This window comes from Littorina saxatilis, linkage group LG12 (assembly GCF_037325665.1).
Source record: "Littorina saxatilis isolate snail1 linkage group LG12, US_GU_Lsax_2.0, whole genome shotgun sequence".
Taxonomy (NCBI): domain Eukaryota; kingdom Metazoa; phylum Mollusca; class Gastropoda; order Littorinimorpha; family Littorinidae; genus Littorina; species Littorina saxatilis.
The window spans coordinates 6179617-6199633 of NC_090256.1; the positions used below are offsets into that span (position 1 = coordinate 6179617).

The 20017-nt window shown below is 41.4% G+C and overlaps 1 protein-coding gene across 1 annotated transcript in view; it reads left to right on the forward strand.

Annotated features, from left to right (window-relative positions):
- LOC138981137 (cilia- and flagella-associated protein 46-like) overlaps positions 1 to 20017 on the forward strand; it is a 130067-nt gene that overhangs the window by 29180 nt on the left and 80870 nt on the right. Inside the window, exons 14-21 of the mRNA XM_070353974.1 lie at positions 385 to 481; positions 1247 to 1378; positions 2862 to 2894; positions 10577 to 10694; positions 11343 to 11363; positions 16220 to 16349; positions 18556 to 18687; positions 19223 to 19385. Coding sequence (XP_070210075.1) covers positions 385 to 481; positions 1247 to 1378; positions 2862 to 2894; positions 10577 to 10694; positions 11343 to 11363; positions 16220 to 16349; positions 18556 to 18687; positions 19223 to 19385 — 826 coding nt within the window. The remainder of the gene's footprint in view (positions 1 to 384; positions 482 to 1246; positions 1379 to 2861; positions 2895 to 10576; positions 10695 to 11342; positions 11364 to 16219; positions 16350 to 18555; positions 18688 to 19222; positions 19386 to 20017) is intronic.

Sequence of the window (20017 nt, forward strand, 5' to 3'; positions counted from 1 at the left end):
TAGTCTTGGTTAATGGTTTGAAAGGGTCGGCCTTAGTCTTGGTTAATGGTTTGAAAGGGTCGGCCTTAGTCTTGGTTAATGGTTTGAAAGGGTCGGCCTTAGTCTTGGTTAATGGTTTGAAAGGGTCGGCCTTAGTCTTGGTTAATGGTTTGAAAGGGTTGGCCTTAGTCTTGGTTAATGGTTTGAAAGGGTTGGCCTTAGTCTTGGTTAATGGTTTGAAAGGGTCGGCCTTAGTCTTGGTTAATGGTTTGAAAGGGTCGGCCTTAGTCTTGGTTAATGGTTTGAAAGGGTCGGCCTTAGTCTTGGTTAATGGTTAAGAAAGATGTATATGGTTTCTTCCCTTGATATCTAATGTAACCTATGTTTTTTGTTTTGTTTTTTTAGTCTGCTGATGCAGCTGAGATGTCAGGTACACACAGAGCTAGCTAAGTGTGAGGAGGATTTGGAGCAGATCCAGGTAGCCATGGAACACCTGAAGAAGGTAAGAAAGCACCCTAATTGAAACCTGAAAAAAACCTATTTTACAAGATGGTGCAAGTCAGCAAAAAAAGAAAAAAAAGTCAGGGGTATTTCTCCGCTTTTCAAACAAATGTAAGGTTGGTCTTGAATGGCCCTTCTGGGTCCAAAGGGCATAAATTCTAAAGAATCAACCTTCAATGGTTAAAGTCTTCCATATGTGCTTGTAGACTAGCTGCAGTCAGTGTACACTAGAAACACACAAACAACTCAAAGATGAAAGAATGCTTATAATTATACAGTGCTACCAGGTAGCTGTGGTGAACAGATGCCTTTTGGACCAGCCAGGATTTGTCCCTACATTGCAGGTTGCCTCCCATGGTTAATATTAGAGGAACACTAGACAACATGATCTTATAATGGAGGTGTCCTCACATGGAAGGGACCTGGTACAGTGGAATCTCCCTTTTAAAACCTCCACAAATCTGAGAAAACAAGGTCTTAAGAAGGAGGCAGTTTGACAATGGGGGTAAATTTACAGAGGTTATGAACAGAAAGTCTGAGAAAACAAGGTCTTAAAAGGAAGTGAGTCTTAATTTGGGGGTATTAAAATGGGGGTTACAAGGACCACTGTATTTCATTGTTGCCCTGCGCCTTGAATATGTGTGCGATATAAATTGCATGAAAAAAATTGTTAACAAAATAAATCCCTGGGCTTAGAACTGTACCCACGGAATACGCGCGATATAAGCCTCATATTGATTGATTGATTGATTGTCATCATGTGCAGGCCTTGCTTCTTGACGATGGTGGGGTGTACCAGGAACGTCTCGAGGTGATGCTGAGGCGCCTGGAACTACGCTCTCAGCTCTACCGCCAGCCAGAGAGACCTGAGGACCAGGCAGCCATGATTATAGAACAGGTAACGTCAGCCAGAGAGACCCGAGGACCAGGCAGCCATGATTATAGAACAGGTAACGTCAGCCAGAGAGACCTGAGGACCAGGCAGCCATGATTATAGAACAGGTAACGTCAGCCAGAGAGACCTGAGGACCAGGCAGCCATGATTGTAGAACAGGTAACGTCAGCCAGAGAAACCTGAGGACCAGGCAGCCATGATTATAGAACAGGTAACGTCAGCCAGAGAGACCTGAGGACCAGGCAGCCATGATTATAGAACATTAACAGGTAACGTCAGCCAGAGAGACCCGAGGACCAGGCAGCCATGATTATAGAACAGGTAACGTCAGCCAGAGAGACCTGAGGACCAGGCAGCCATGATTATAGAACAGGTAACGTCAGCCAGAGAGACCTGAGGACCAGGCAGCCATGATTATTGAACAGGTAACGTCAGCCAGAGAGACCTGAGGACCAGGCGGCCATGATTATAGAACAGGTAACGTCAGCCAGAGAGACCTGAGGACCAGGCAGCCATGATTATAGAACAGGTAACGTCAGCCAGAGAGACCTGAGGACCAGGCAGCCATGATTATAGAACAGGTAACGTCAGCCAGAGAGACCCGAGGACCAGGCAGCCATGATTATAGAACAGGTAACGTCAGCCAGAGAGACCTGAGGACCAGGCAGCCATGATTATAGAACAGGTAACGTCAGCCAGAGAGACCTGAGGACCAGGCAGCCATGATTATAGAACAGGTAACGTCAGCCAGAGAGACCTGAGGACCAGGCAGCCATGATTATAGAACAGGTAACGTCAGCCATGATTATAGAACAGGTAACGTCAGCTTAGTTAGGGACAGGGAAGATGAATATCTGACAATCAAAGGGAAGTAAGTGGTCTAAAGTTCACGCAACATGTGTGATAGAGTCAGTGAGAGTTATTTTCGGAACCATTCTCCTGGCACCTGAGAGAATAACAAGCATTGACATGAACAAGCGACTTTCACCCTGAAAAAATGTCATCAGGGAAGATGAAGTCAGGGAGGGAGTGGAAATTTGCACCACCCGCATAAAGCTGGACCGATGGTACTTTAGAGATCGGACACATCTCGCCCCCTCTCCCACAACCAAAATTGGTCCTGGGATTACCTTTTATCTTTAAATGTCAGTTCTCTTTTTCTCTTTTTTAAAGAACGAAATTGGTAAGCTCAACGTCTCTTTTGAAGAAGAAATCATGCAGTTGTTGACCCTTTGTGAGATTGTTAATCTTTGGGTGTGAGCTGCCAGAACATTACTCTTCCCCTGGACAGTTGTAGCATTCCTCAAGGGTTTCAGATTGAACTTTTTGTTTCTGTGCATAATAGGTCAAGTCAATATGATTTGATTTGCAGTTGTTTTTTGTACACGGTTACAGCGCTTGATCAGGCTATATGATCGAGTTTGTAACAGTATCAGCTGTTTCTTCTAGGTATTAAATCTGCACTGCAAATTCTTTTTGTCTCCAGATTAAAGACAATCCTCCTGATTCATATTACAAAGTAAGAGACTTGCAAGTGGCTTGTTTGCTTTTGCAGTCAAATTGCCTGTCACCAGCATATACTTTTCAGCATGTGTCACCTTGAATTTGGGAACAAATTTGATTGTCTGCCAACGGCAAATATTTTTGAATCACCAGAAATTTGGGAACATGCAGTTGGTTGTGTTTTCAGCATGAGTTACCTGAAATTAAGGAACACGTTTTGTTCTCTGTCACCAGCATATTTTTGAGAGCATGATTCATCTGGAATTTGGGAACATGTTTGGTTGTTTGTCACCGGCATTTACTTTTTTGCATGGGTCACTTTGAATTTAGGAACAAAGTTAAGGTGTCACACATTTTGATTATTGTTATTGTGTTACTGTTATTGTTATTGTGTTACAGTTTAAGTTATTGAGACATCCCAGTGCACTAAGGGATTTATAGAGCAAATCGAGAAAATTCATTATTGAACGAAGCGCATAGCGCTGAGTTCAATAATTATTTTCGAGATTTGCTCTATTAATCCCTTAGTGCACTGGGATTGTTTCAATAACGATATTGTCAGTACCGCCAGAGAAAAAAGAAGATTCAAAAAGCACACTTTGCTACGCGCATTTGGATAGGCGTAACTGTGTGGTCAGGTCGTATACAGTAGGATCTACTTTTATGTGGGCTGTCTGAAGTGTGTCGTGCGTTCGTCACACGCAAACTCTTGTTTTAATTTCTGTTGGTAAATTCCAGTGTAGCGTTAAACTAAAAAGTGATGATGTTTCATAGAGACCTCATTTTAACTCGGAGAAAGGACTATGCTCTTAATTATTTGCGATTCGAAACCTTCATCGAGCTTCGACAGACTTGACTGTGCAGAGTTTTGCCCCTTGCCAAGGTCGACGGAAAGCACATTTTCAAAATAAATGATTCTCGTGTGGTATCTTCACTCATCGGGGAGTCTGGTACTAAATATGAACGGTAAGAATGCTCTGAACCCTACACGTATTATATACCCATCGTTTTATCGTTCACATTTGCCCAACATGTTAATTTGCTGAACGGGATTTATGTCGTCTGCTAGTGCTACGCACTGCACTGAGTCTCATTTCAAAAACAAAAATTGCTCGTCTCGTTGCACTGAGTCTGCAAGCACGAGGCAGGCTGGTCTTATATGGTAAGAACGTTCTAAACCCTACACGTTTTCGATTCCGATTCTTCTTGCCTTGAAATAATAATTCGGAAACCATTCATTTACTGAACAGATGCAGTCGTATATCAGTGTAGTCTGCTACGCCGGCCGGTGCTGATCTAGCTGCTAGTCTACGTTATCGAAATAACACTTGTGTTTTCTGTTAGCTGCTGGGATTTGTATACTAACCCATCATTTGGTAATGTGGATAATAAGCTACATGCCACTAACATGGCATAATTATGAGAGGAATCTTCGCAAGTCGAAACTGAAAAATTAGACACAGCAGGTTCTATTTTTAGATTAGTGGCAACTGTAGGCGGCACAGGCGCATGCAATCTGTCAGAAAAAACCCACTTCTGCTTTTAATTAACCTTTGCCGTGCTTCCTGGGTTCACCTGTACCCAGAGACACACTAAAATCATTGTAACTCTGGAACCATTAAAGGTATCGTTTTGAAATTTTAAGTATCTCTCACACACCTAATTTGCTCTCTGTCTGCAAATTTTTAGTGTGTACATGACAAAACATCAGAATTAATTGATTATGATAATTTACATAAACACTACCGATGGCGCGGGTTCACACATACCCATACTTTTAAAGAGTAGTAGTGATTGTAACTATCCCTCTGCCGACGGCGCGGGTTCTGCTACACCCATAATTACCAAAGCGGCGGAACAGTGTCTGTCTGCCTGTTTGTCTCCAAGAGACTGTCTGTCTCTCTGTCTGTATGTCTGTTGTCAGTTGCTCTGTCTGTCTGTCTGTCTGTCTGTCTGTCTCTGTCTGTCTCTCTCTCTCTGTCTGTCTCTCTCTCTGTCTGTCTCTCTCTGTCTCTCTCTCTGTCTCTCTCTCTTAGTCTCTCTCTCTGTCTCTCTCTCTTAGTCTCTCTCTCTGTCTCTCTTTCTTAGTCTCTCTCTCTCTCTCTTTCTTAGTTTCTCTCTCTCTCTTTCTTAGTCTCTCTCTCTCTCTTAGTCTCTCTCTCTCTCTTTCTTAGTCTCTCTCTCTCTCTTTCTTAGTCTCTCTCTCTCTCTCTCTCTCTCTCTCTTAGTCTCTCTCTCTCTCTCTTTCTTAGTCTCTCTCTCTCTCTTAGTCTCTCTCTCTTTCTTAGTCTCTCTTTCTCTCTCTCTTTCTTAGTCTCTCTCTCTCTCTTTCTTAGTGTCTCTCTCTCTTTTTTAGTCTCTCTCTCTCTCTCTTTCTTAGTCTCTCTCTCTTTCTTAGTCTCTCTCTCTCTTTCTTAGTCTCTCTCTCTCTCTCTTTCTTAGTCTCTCTCTCTCTCTCTTTCTTAGTCTCTCTCTCTTTCTTAGTCTCTCTCTCTCTCTCTTAGTCTCTCTCTCTCTTTCTTAGAATCTCTCTCTCTCTCTCTTAGTCTCTCTCTCTCTTTCTTAGTCTCTCTTTCTCTCTCTTAGTCTCTCTCTCTCTCTCTTTCTTAGTCTCTCTCTCTTTTTTAGTCTCTCTCTCTCTTTCTTAGTCTCTCTCTCTTTCTTAGTCTCTCTCTCTTTCTTAGTCTCTCTCTCTTTTTTAGTCTCTCTCTCTCTTTCTTAGTCTCTCTCTCTCTCTCTCTCTCTCTTAGTCTCTCTCTCTCTCTTTCTTAGTCTCTCTCTCTCTCTCTCTCTCTTAGTCTCTCTCTCTTTCTTAGTCTCTCTTTCTCTCTCTTAGTCTCTCTCTCTCTTTCTTAGTCTCTCTCTCTCTTTTTTTTAGTCTCTCTCTCTCTCTTTCTTAGTCTCTCTCTCTCTCTCTCTTTCTTAGTCTCTCTCAGTCTCTCTCTCTTTCTTAGTCTCTCTCTCTCTCTTTCTTAGTCTCTCTCTCTCTCTTTCTTAGTCTCTCTCTCTCTCTTTCTTTGTCTCTCTCTCTCTCTTTCTTAGTCTCTCTCTCTTTCTTAGTCTCTCTCTCTCTTTCCTAGTCTCTCTCTCTCTCTCTTTCTTAGTCTCTCTCTCTCTCTCTCTTTCTTAGTCTCTCTCTCTTTCTTAGTCTTTCTCTCTCTCTCTCTTAGTCTCTCTCTCTTTCTTAGTCTCTCTCTCTCTCTCTCTTAGTCTCTCTCTCTTTCTTAGTCTCTCTTTCTCTCTCTTAGTCTCTCTCTCTCTCTCTTTCTTAGTCTCTCTCTCTTTTTTAGTCTCTCTCTCTCTTTCTTAGTCTCTCTCTCTCTCTCTTAGTCTCTCTCTCTTTCTTAGTCTCTCTCTCTTTTTTAGTCTCTCTCTCTCTCTTTCTTAGTCTCTCTCTCTCTCTCTCTTAGTCTCTCTCTCTCTCTTTCTTAGTCTCTCTCTCTCTCTCTCTCTCTTAGTCTCTCTCTCTTTCTTAGTCTCTCTTTCTCTCTCTTAGTCTCTCTCTCTCTTTCTTAGTCTCTCTCTCTCTTTTTTAGTCTCTCTCTCTCTCTTTCTTAGTCTCTCTCTCTCTCTCTCTTTCTTAGTCTCTCTCTCTCTCTCTCTCTCTTTCTTAGTCTCTCTCTCTCTCTCTTTCTTAGTCTCTCTCTCTCTCTTTCTTAGTCTCTCTCTCTCTCTTTCTTTGTCTCTCTCTCTCTCTTTCTTAGTCTCTCTCTCTTTCTTAGTCTCCCTCTCTCTCTTTCTTAGTATCTCTCTCTCTCTTTCTTAGTCTCTCTCTCTCTCTTTCTTAGTCTCTCTCTCTCTCTTTCTTAGTCTCTCTCTCTCTTTCTTAGTCTCTCTCTCTCTCTCTTTCTTAGTCTCTCTCTCTCTCTTTATTTGTCTCTCTCTCTCTTTATTTGTCTCTCTCTCTATCTTTCTTAGTCTCTCTCTCTCTCTCTTTCTTAGTATCTCTCTCTCTCTCTATTTCTTAGTCTCTCTCTCTCTCTCTTTCTTAGTCTGTCTCTCTTTCTTATTCTCTCTCTCTCTTTCTTAGTCTCTCTTTCTCTCTTTCTTAGTCTCTCTCTCTCTTTCTTAGTCTCTCTCCCTCTCTCTCTTTCTTAGTCTCTCTTTCTTAGTCTCTCTCTCTCTCTCTTTCTTAGTCTCCCTCTCTCTCTTTCTTAGTCTCTCTCTCTTTCTTAGTCTCTCTCTCTCTCTCTTTCTTAGTCTCCCTCTCTCTCTTTCTTAGTCTCTCTCTCTCTCTTCCTTAGTCTCTCACTCTCTTTCTTAGACTCTCTCTCTCTCTTTCTTAGTCTCTCTCTCTCTCTTTCTTAGTCTCTCTCTCTCTCTCTTAGTCTCTCTCTCTCTCTCTTTCTTAGTCTCTCTCTCTCTTTCTTAGTCTCTCTCTCTCTCTCTCTCTTTCTTAGTCTCTCAGTCTCTCTCAGTCTCTCCCTCCCCCTCTCCCTCCCCTGCAAGAGGTCGGTGAAGGGAGAAACTCGATGCAACCACTGAAGTAGCGCTGTGGGTTTCCCTGAACCCACCCCGTCGTTAGAGAAATAAACGGTAAAAACCCTCTTTCAAATGTATGGGTTCAGACAAACCCGCATCGTCGTTAGAGGAATAAACGGTAAAAACCCTCTTTCAAATGTATGGGTTCAGACAAACCCGCATCGTCGGGAGTGTGTAGTCAAAAGCGGCATCCGGCAAAGGTTAAAAAGCAGGAAATGTATGGTCATAATCATTAGTATTGTGGAGAATATAAGCTACATGTCATTAATTAATTCTGAGGATGAGAGTACAGTCTCGCTTTGGCAAAGGGTGTAAGAATACGCTCTGTGAAAAAGTTAGCGCACTCCAAGAGTGCGCTAACAGATTTAGCGCCATCGCCATTAGCCAATCAACTGGTTCACATCAGTCATGTGACACCAGTACTTACTGACAATTATTGTTATTGTGTTACTGTTATTGTTATTGTGTTATTGTTATTGTGTTACTGTTATTGTTATTGTGTTACTGTTATTGTTATTGTGTTACTGTTATTTCACAACTGCTTTTCCTTTATGGCCCCTTGAAGAGGAGAAAAGTATCAGAGAATGGGTTTCTTGTTCTTGTTAGTTTGCTTCTTTAAGTTTCTTGTCACCTCTTTTCCATCAGTGATATTGACGCTGGATGATTTTTTTAAATTTATTCATATGAAATTTGTGTACTTGTCAGTTGTTGTATGACACCCCTGCAACTTATCAGATCCAGATCTAGATGCGCTTGTGTTTTTTTGTTCAAAAACAGCTCCATGCTCCAGTCTTAGCCGGCTTGTAGACCCATAGATGACAACAATTCAGACTGTTAGATTAAGATAAACTTCATTATTTTCATTGTTTGAATTGATAAAATAATGACAACAACATCCTGCTAGACAAAGGATAAACTCATTATTTTAATTGTTTGAATTGATAAAATAATGACAACAACATCCTGCTAGACAAAGGATAAACTCATTATTTTCATTGTTTGAATTGATAAAGTAATGACAACAACATCCTGCTAGACAAAGGATAAACTCATCATTTTCATTGTTTGAATTGATAAAATAATGACAACAACATCCTGCTAGACAAAGGATAAACTCATTATTTTCATTGTTTGAATTGATAAAGTAATGACAACAACATCCTGCTAGACAAAGGATAAACTCATTATTTTTGACTCACATGCGAAGCAAAAGTGAGTCTATGTACTCACCCGAGTCGTCCGTCCGTCCGTCCGTCCGGCCGTCCGGCCGTCCGGAAAACTTTAACGTTGGATATTTCTTGGACACTATTCAGTCTATCAGTACCAAATTTGGCAAGATGGTGTATGATGACAAGGCCCCAAAAAACATACATAGCATCTTGACCTTGCTTCAAGGTCAAGGTCGCAGGGGCCATAAATGTTGCCTAAAAAACAGCTATTTTTCACATTTTTCCCATTTTCTCTGAAGTTTTTGAGATTCAATACCTCACCTATATATGATATATAGGGCAAAGTAAGCCCCATCTTTTGATACCAGTTTGGTTTACCTTGCTTCAAGGTCAAGGTCACAGGAGCTCTTCAAAGTTGGATTGTATACATATTTTGAAGTGACCTTGACCCTGAACTATGGAAGATAACTGTTTCAAACTTAAAAATTATGTGGGGCACATGTTATGCTTTCATCATGAGACACATTTGGTCACATATGATCAAGGTCAAGGTCACTTTGACCCTTATGAAATGTGACCAAAATAAGGTAGTGAACCACTAAAAGTGACCATATCTCATGGTAGAAAGAGCCAATAAGCACCATTGTACTTCCTATGTCTTGAATTAACAGCTTTGTGTTGCATGACCTTGGATGACCTTGACCTTGGGTCAAGGTCACATGTATTTTGGTAGGAAAAATGTGTAAAGCAGTTCTTAGTGTATGATGTCATTGCTATGTAAAGATCAAGGTCAAGCATGTGAGTCGTATGGGCTTTGCCCTTCTTGTCATTGTTTGAATTGATAAAGTAATGACAACAACATCCTGCTAGACAAAGGATAAACTCATTATTTTCATTGTTTGAATTGATAAAGTAATGACAACAACATCCTGCTAGACAAACGATAAACTCATTATTTTCATTGTTTGAATTGATAAAGTAATGACAACAACATCCTGCTAGACAAACGATAAACACCTTATTTTCAGTGTTAATGCCACTGTTTGCTGGAAGCAGGCTCTGAGGTGTTTGGACAGTGATAACTCACAACACACCCTGCTTGCTAAACTTATTATTATTATTATTTGTGTGTGTGCGTGCGTCATTTTTATATTTAGTCAAGTTTTGACTAAATATTTTAACATCGAGGGGGAATCGAAACGAGGGTCGTGGTGTATGTGCGTGTGTGTGTATGTGTGTGTGTGTGTCTGTGTGTGTGTGTGTGTGTGTGTAGAGCAATTCAGACTAAACTACTGGACCGATCTTTATGAAATTTGACATGAGAGTTCCTGGGTATGAAATCCCCGAACGTTTTTTTCATTTTTTTGATAAATGTCTTTGATGACGTCATATCCGGCTTTTCGTGAAAGTTGAGGCGGCACTGTCACGCCCTCATTTTTCAACCAAATTGGTTGAAATTTTGGTCAAGTAATCTTCGACGAAGTCCGGACTTCGGTATTGCATTTCAGCTTGGTGGCTTAAAAATTAATTAATGACTTTGGTCATTACAAATCTGAAAATTGTAAAAAAAAAATAAAAATTTATAAAACGATCCAAATTTACGTTTTTCTTATTCTCCATCATTTGCTGATTCCAAAAACATATAAATATGTTATATTCGGATTAAAAACAAGCTCTGAAAATTAAATATATAAAAATTATTATCAAAATTAAATTGTCGAAATCAATTTAAAAACACTTTCATCTTATTCCTTGTCGGTTCCTGATTCAAAAAACATATAGATATGATATGTTTGGATTAAAAACACGCTCAGAAAGGTAAAACAAAGAGAGGTACAGAAAAGCGTGCTATCCTTCTTAGCGCAACTACTACCCCGCTCTTCTTGTCAATTTCACTGCCTTTGCCATGAGCGGTGGACTGACGATGCTACGAGTATACGGTCTTGCTGAAAAATGGCATTGCGTTCAGTTTCATTCTGTGAGTTCGACAGCTACTTGACTAAATATTGTATTTTCGCCTTACGCGACTTGTTTTTTCTTGATGCAGGCTCGCAAGGCGGACTCTGGAACCATTCGCATGAAGCGCTCACTGCTGGTGAAGGCTGGAGAAGCCTTGGCGCCAGATGCTTTTCTGCTGGTGCTTGACAGCGAGAGTGACACAAAAGGTATAAGAACGACAGACAAACGAGGGAGACTGAAAGTGTGAAGTTGAACAAGAATTGATACACAGGGTGGTTTTTTTCCCCAAGTGTGGCAGATAGGAGAAGTCATGGACTTCTAGGTACAAAATAATTGCCAATGAGGTAGCTTGACCATAATATGGCCTTATATAATAGCAGAGTACCAGAGAGTGGCCCATATTACCTAAACCGTTAATGATGAATGCCACTTCCGACAAGAGTAGTGTAGTACTTGTACATGTGATTTTTGTTTATCCCGTGTAAAGTGTGTGAATTAACATGTCTTAAAACACAAGTTGTTATGGTGTGTTAAGTAGCCAATGTAGTATTTAGTTTACTGTGTGATGTTAATCTAGATGAAAAGTTTCTGTGTGAAGCACATATGTGTACTATTGTGACTAACAAATTTTACAAGAGTAATTTTGGTGTGACTTTGTGTTTGCACCTGTAGAATGATTATGTTGGTGAAGATATTGCGTGTGAAGAACTTAGCCAGTGATATTCTGAGTGTCTTGAATGTGCATTGCTTATGTGTCTCAACCTGGCTTGGCTGCCTGAAACGACTGCAGTCATTATAGTCTTCATACTTGTGAACACAGCGTCAATGAAACTTGTTAACTTGCTTCTTTTCAGCTCTTAGGGATTTAGAGGAAGGTACATATGATCACCAACCTTATAAGAATACTGCTTTATTTCTGCTTCTAGTCGGGTCTACCAGCTGCTTCTTTTATTTGATTTTATTTACCTTTTTTTTCAATAATTGAACAGGTGAACCTCAGCAAATGGCTTTCATTACCAAAACAATGCTGATATACATGCTAATGAGTTTGCTGGATGTGTACTAGTGTTTTAAGGTTGCTTGGTGCTGGGGCTTGTACATCATTTTGTGTTTTAAGGCTATTTGGCAAGGCTGCTTGGTGCTGGGGCTTATACATTATTTTGTCATATATTTGGCTGCCTTATCGAGTGGATGCAGCACGGGCGCAGTGGCGTGGTGGTAAGACGTCGGCCTCCTAATCGGGAGGTCGTGAGTTCGAATCCCGGTCATTGCCGCCTGGTGGGTTAAGAGTGGAGATGTTTCCAATCTCCCAGGTCAACTTGTGTGCAGACCTGCTAGTGACTTAACCCCCTTCGTGTGTACACGCAAGCACAAGACCAAGTGCGCACAGAAAAGATCCTGTAATCCATGTCAGAGTTCGGTGGGTTATGGAAACACGAAAATACCCAGCATGCCTACTCAACGAAAGTGGAGTGAAGCTGACTATGCTCTCAGAGTATAGTTTGGAGAACCCAAATGGGTAAACGAGCTCACACGTAACCAGAAAATTCTGGAACGCTGAAGAAGAAGAAGAAGAGTGGATGCAGCTAGGTAATATAGGCACAGAATGGGGCAGAGCTGGATGAAATTTTGCTTGAACCACAAAAAATAGTGTGCGTTACAAAACACTGTACTATGTTGAGGTTCACCTGTGTTTTGGTCACAAAACATTAAGACGTCATGTGCACACATTTTATTTTGCACAGGATGCACTTGTCCTGCTCATACATTTTTTTCTATTATTATTTTTTTTATTTCAGAGAGTGTACATTATACTTAATATATTTTGAGATACACAGACATTATAACAAAATAAAAGACACTTTTCCTTCTTTTAATTTTTATGTTTTGTGGTGATGCACTACCCTGTTTTGTTTTGTTTTTAGGTTTTGAGAGAATTGTTTTTCTGTTTGTATAGTTTCAATCAAGTCCATTGTGTGTAGATTTTATTTGTTGTTAAGCTGTCTTTTTGGTGTGTGTATTCTTTGTGATTTCTTTAGTATTTCTTTGTAGCTGTATTTGTTGAAAAGTTATGCTGGTGCAACACAATACTTTGTAAAATCACAAGGCACATAGATTGTAATTCTTAATTATCAATTGAAGAGTCATTACAATCATATAATACTGTTATTGCACTGAAAGTTGGATCCCATATGAAAAAGAATCTTTGGCCATTTCACAGACATAATTCACATGTAAGCACTCTCATACAAAATGCACTTGGCACAGACCATAAATCTCTACAGATAAGAGGTCAGAAAAAGATCAATGAAAAGACCTAGAACTTAGGGTCATCTCTGGAATATTCAAAACAAACCATGGTTTGATCGCTGAACTTTTCAGCTCAATCAAATAATCCAGTGTCACATATCTGCTGCTGTTTTGATATATTTCATTTTCTCACACACGCATAACACATGTATTGTGCCCGAGGAAAAAAACTCATAAATAATTGTACATGCATGTACAATTATTTATGAGTTTTTTTCCTCGGGCACCTCTTAGTCACCTAACTATTACCTGTATTGGTGTAGAAATGTTTTATTGTGTTTGCTTTTTTGTGGTGGAGGTTATAATTAATATTATTAGATGTGCTTTACAGATCACAGTGTTCACCTGAGTACATATTGGCTTTGCTTATTTTGGAAAGGGGAGTCGTAAGGCTATATGCATTTGGAAAAGAATCTGAACAGTTGTTGAAGCTTTCCTATTGCCTGTTTATGTGTGCTTGCATGATCCCTATCTTTAACAAATAAATCAAAAAATCTTCATTTTTTCTCAAGATTCTTGACTTGACAAGACTTGTAAGAATATGGTTTTCAAATGTTTTAATCTGTAAAAACAACAACAAGAGGTATTAAAAGAGATGAAGATTTCAATGAGAATATTTTAAACCATGGTATTAATTTGTATACACCGGTATCTGTTGTTGGCGGCCCATACCCTGACAGGAGTGACGGGCATTGAGTGAGTGAGAGATTAATTTGTATACACCGGTATTAGCTGGAGCGCGGAATAAAAAGAATGCGTGTGTTTGCCATGCTTGTAAACATTGTTTGTAGTAATATTATCTTGGAAGTGTAAATGCAGCCTTTTGTATGAACTTGTAGAATAATTCCATACCACTAATAATGATTTTTTTCTTTTCCTCTTTAGATGGTTGTTGACGTTGAAAGTAGTGTTTGTGATACAAAATGTCATTGTCACACTATGTGCTGCACCCATTTAAGAAGATTATTGACTGAAGCACATGTAGTTGAGGAGTATATCCATATGTCAACAAGCTCACAAGGCAATTATTTCCACATTGTTTCTGCATGCTTTTAATCAAGATGTCGCTTATACACTCGCTGTAAAATTAAAATGACATTTGAGGTTTGTTAAGCAACAGTGAAACCCCAATGCCACCGCACACCCCTACCCCCTATTGACCCCCCCCCCACACCCCTACCCCCTATTGACCCCCCCCACACCCCTACCCCCTATTGACCCCCCCCACACCCCTACCCCCTATTGACCCCCCCACACCCCTACCCCCTATTGACCCCCCCCACACCCCTACCCCCTATTGACCCCCCCACCCCTACCCCCTATTGACCCCCCCCCACACCCCTACCCCCTATTGACCCCCCCACACCCCTACCCCCTATTGACCCCCCCACACCCCTACCCCCTATTGACCCCCCCCACACCCCTACCCCCTATTGACCTCCCCCACACCCCTACCCCCTATTGACCCCCCCACACCCCTACCCCCTATTGAACCCCCCACACCCCTACCCCCTATTGACCCCCCCACACCCCTACCCCCTATTGACCCCCCCACACCCCTACCCCCTATTGACCCCCCCCCCACACCCCTACCCCCTCTCCCCTATTGACCCCCCCACACCCCTACCCCCTCTCCCCTATTGACCCCCCCACACCCCTACCCCCTCTCCCCTATTGACCCCCCCACACCCCTACCCCCTCTCCCCTATTGACCCCCCCACACCCCTACCCCCTCTCCCCTATTGACCCCCCACACCCCTACCCCCTCTCCCCTATTGACCCCCCCACACCCCTACCCCCTCTCCCCTATTGACCCTCCCCACACCCCTACCCCCTCTCCCCTATTGACCCCCCCACACCCCTACCCCCTCTCCCCTATTGACCCCCCACACCCCTACCCCCTCTCCCCTATTGACCCCCCACACCCCTACCCCCTCTCCCCTATTGACCCCCCCCCCACACCCCTACCCCCTCTCCTTTATTGACCCCCCCACACCCCTCCCCCCTCTCCCCTATTGACCCCCCCACACCCCTACCCCCTCTCCCCTATTGACCCCCCACACCCCTACCCCCTCTCCCCTATTGACCCCCCCACACCCCTACCCCCTCTCACCCCCCACACCCCTACCCCCTCTCCCCTATTGACCCCCCCACACCCCTACCCCCTCTCCCCTATTGACCCCCCCCCCCCACCCCACTCATTTAAGACTTCCTTGTTTTGAGACCCTGCTTCTTGAGATTTTCTGTTGATAGCATCAGTAAATGTACCACCCTTTTACAACTCCATCTCTTTTGAGACCTGATTTTCCAAGAGTTTTGGAGGTATAGGAGAATGCAACTAATAGTAATAATGCATAATATTTAAAGCGCATGTATCCAGGGTTTAACCCTGCTCAAAGCGCTGTACAATCAACATACTACGACAACATGACATTATTTAACGTGCAATCACACTCATATCAATGAATAACACATTGCTCTATGAAACACTATCACAATCACACACATATCAATGAATAACACATTGCTCTATGAAACACTATCACAATCACACACATATCAATGAATAACACATTGCTCTATGAAACACTATCACAATCACACACATATCAATGAATAACACATTGCTCTATGAAACACTATCACAATCACACACATATCAATGAATAACACATTGCTCTATGAAACACTATCACAATCACACACATATCAATGAATAACACATTGCTCTATGAAACACTATCACAATCACACACATATCAATGAATAACACATTGCTCTATGAAACACTATCACAATCACACACATATCAATGAATAACACATTGCTCTATGAAACACTATCACAATCACACACATATCAATGAATAACACATTGCTCTATGAAACACTATCACAATCACACACATATCAATGAATAACACATTGCTCTATGAAACACTATCACAATCACACACATATCAATGAATAACACATTGCTCTATGAAACACTATCACAATCACACACATATCAATGAATAACACATTGCTCTATGAAACACTATCACAATCACACACATATCAATGAATAACACATTGCTCTATGAAACACTATCACAAACACACACATATCAATGAATAACACATTGCTCTATGAAACACTATCACAAACACACACATATCAATGAATAACACATTGCTCTATGAAACACTATCACAAACACACGCATATCAATGAATAACACATTGCTCTATGAAACATCATCACAATCACACGCATATCAATGAATAACACATTGCTCTATGAAACACTATCACAAACACACGCATATCAATGAATAACACATTGCTCTATGAAACACTATCACAAACACACGCACGGGCACACACTTGCACTACATAAAACAAATTGCACATTATCTCTACTTTGGTTGGGATTGCAGGTGAAGCAAGCGGCAAAGGGCCGCTGACTGTCATCAAGCAGCTGGGAGCCAAGGCTCGAGCCTTCAACCGCTGTGTGTGCAAGGCAGAGGGTCACCTCAAGCGTCTGGGCGATGAGAATGACAGAGAACGGTAAATCTCTTTCATTTTGCCTAGAATTTTTGTTTATTTGCTGTTTTCTACCTGGGTCGAACATGAATAAAATAAACAAGTCGCGTAAGGCGAAAATACAATATTTAGTCAAGTAGCTGTCGAACTCACAGAATGAAACGCAATGCCATTTTACTCGTAGCATCGTCAGGCCACCGCTCATGGCAAAGGCAGTGAAATTGACAAGAAGAGCGGGGTAGTAGTTGCGCTAAGAAGGATAGCACGCTTTTCTGTACCTCTCTTTGTTTTAACTTTCTGAGCGTGTTTTTAATCCAAACATATCATATCTATATGTTTTTGGAATCAGGAACCGACAAGGAATAAGATGAAAGTGTTTTTAAATTGATTTGGACAATTTAATTTTGATAATAATTTTTATATATTTAATTTTCAGAGCTTGTTTTTAATCCGAATATAACATATTTATATGTTTTTGGAATCAGCAAATGATGGAGAATAAGATAAACGTAAATTTGGATCGTTTGATAAATTTTTATTTTTTTTTACAATTTTCAGATTTTTAATGACCAAAGTCATTAATTAATTTTTAAGCCACCAAGCTGAAATGCAATACCGAACCCCGGGCTTCGTCGAAGATTACTTGACCAAAATTTCAACCAATTTGGTTGAAAAATGAGGGCGTGACAGTGCCGCCTCAACTTTCACGAAAAGCCGGATATGACGTCATCAAAGACATTTATCGAAAAAAGGAAAAAAACGTTCGGGGATATCAATCCCAGGAACTCTCATGTAAAATTTCATAAAGATCGGCCCAGTAGTTTGGTCTGAATCGCTCTACACGCACGCACGCACGCACACACACACACACACACATACACACACACATACACCACGACCCTCGTTTCGATTCCCCCTCGATGTTAAAATATTTAGTCAAAACTTGACTAAATATAAAAAGGAAAACATAAAAAGGTGAACAAAATGTACTCTTAACCCCTTCACTGCCCAGCACGTACTAGATACGTGGTCATGTTTGGTTTGTCATACGCCCATACACGTACTAGGTACGTGGCATTTACATCAGCACTTTTCAGGACATTTGTGAAAACTAAATGGGAGGTAACCACTGTCCAACTTTTTGTAGGGGTTTAAACACAGTTCTTTCCCATTGACCGTTCAGATAAGTTAGTACCACGTGGTAAAAACATTCTTAGAAGTTTTTTCCGATCTATAAGATTCAAAATGGCGGCCGAAAGTCGGACATCAACTCGTAGACCTGTTTTCAAATGATACAGTGTTCTGGAAGCTCTACAAGAAGTGATTTATGGATTACCACACAGAAGAATACTGTTATGGGCTGTAATGTGAGTACCTGATGTTTGACACCAGTTTTAGCTGTGTTTTTTGCGGTTTTACGTGCTGCAGTGTGTGTGTAAAAGTTTGGAAACTGTAATTTTTGACAAAAATGGTCATTATATCGATTTTTACTATAACAATCACAAACAAAGTCCAATGATCATGTTATCACATAATAGCCAAGGGTGTAAGCAAACCACATGCCAAAGATCTAAGAGCTATCTCAATAAATGATTGAGCAGTGAACAGATTAGTGAACCTACCGAAGAAAGCGAAATTTGCCCTGGCGCACAGCAATACCAAAATGCTGTTATACTGTGGCAGTGAAGGGGTTAACAAAAGTAAATATCTTTTGCTCCTGTTTTTTTTGGTTTTTTTTGTTCAGTAAAACTTTGTGGAAAAATCCAGAGCATTAGCCTTAATTTCAACAAGAAAGATGTAGTGTGAAAACCAGAAAAACACTGATTTCCAAGTGTGCTTGATAACTATATTTTTACTTTTGTTCAATATGCTCATGTTCATCCTAGATTCTACCCATGGCATTGGCACTTTGTGTTTCAATTACAATCATTTATACTGTGAGGTACATCAGACGTTGAGTGCATATAATGATCAGCACATGAACTTTAGTACATTATCACGCAGCCATCAAATAACAAAGGAAAATAAGCAGAAATATAAGTCAGAACAAGAGCTAGCTAGTAGTAAGTAAGAGCTATATGGAACTTGAGTCTAGCTCCTAGCTAGATGGCACCTCAGTGAGCAAGGTATAGAATCATGAGCCTGTTTTTCCTGCGTTACAACTTACATAGAGTAGGCTTTGTGAGCAACACATTGACCAGTATGTGACACGTCTCGTTTTGTTGCACAGCGCTCGCCTGTGGGCTGACCTGGCAAAGACTGCTCGCAAACAGGAGGTGTGGGATGTGTGTCGAGTGGCCGCTCGATTCTGTCTTCTCTACGACGATGCGCGCTGGAAATATGTGGCTCCAAAGATAGACACGTACGTTTTGTTTTGTTTGGTTTTGTTTTTCTGGAACTCAGCTTGATGTAGCAAGATAGCACGTGTTTATAAAATGTTATACATTTCTGATTGATTTTAGTGGTTGTGATGATGGCATATGAAGGGGGTCGGGGGGTTTGGGGGGAGGTGGCAAACAAAGTACTGGAGATACGGCTGTGAAAGTGTTGCGTGCAGTACATAATTTCTTCTCATCTCAAATTAAGTTTTGAGACATCCATGTTGCTAAAATCTTTTTTCAGCGGCTAAGCTTGCTTTTATTCCTTCCTTCGCGTTCATGGCCTAGGACTGCCATGAGTTCTCCAATTTCTTATGGGTAGACTTCTACATGTACAGCCTTTATATACCCCGCTATAGTGATACATACTCCATAACGAGGGGTAGCATCTAACTACTTTTGAAACATTTGTTTTGTTCAGAATTTGATTTGTGGTATTTACCTAAATCAAGCTGATCCTCATTTTGAAAAAAACTAAAACATAACATGACTCTTTAACCTAATTGCTTGGACATGCAGGCCCAAACCGGAGCGCAGCCGAACAGACATGAAGGAGGATGGTGAAGAGAAGAAAGCGAGCAGTCGAGTCGGGAGTCGAGCTCTGACCCCAGTGGAAGGGGTGGCTCTGTACGACAAAGATTTGATTCGCATGATGGCTGAGGTCAACTTCATCAATGGAGAGGTTGGGAAATACATGGCATAATCTACAGTCTTTGTTTTTAACAAATATTATTTTGAGATGACTTTCTTAACTCCCTTCTGATTGGATTCGCCTTGTCTCTTGACATTTTTGGCCCCATGGTTGCTCTGGAGAATTTATAACCCAAAAGCAAAACAAAAGTCATAGGGGATCTGGTAGTTCAGTTGGCAGAGTTCTGGACTGGTGATCCTCATGTCACAGGTTTGAACCAGGGCCGGCACAGACACAGGTCAACTTTATGTGATCCTCATGGCACAGGTTTGAACCAGGGCCGGCACAGACACAGGTCAACTTTATGCGATCCTCATGGCACAGGTTTGAACCAGGGCCGGCACAGACACAGGTCAACTTTATGTGATCCTCATGGCACAGGTTTGAACCAGGGCCGGCACAGACACAGGTCAACTTTATGTGATCCTCATGGCACAGGTTTGAACCAGGGCCGGCACAGACACAGGTCAACTTTATGTGATCCTCATGGCACAGGTTTGAACCAGGGCCGGCACAGACACAGGTCAACTTTATGTGATCCTCATGGCACAGGTTTGAACCAGGGCCGGCACAGACACAGGTCAGCTTTATGTGATCCTCATGGCACAGGTTTGAACCAGGGC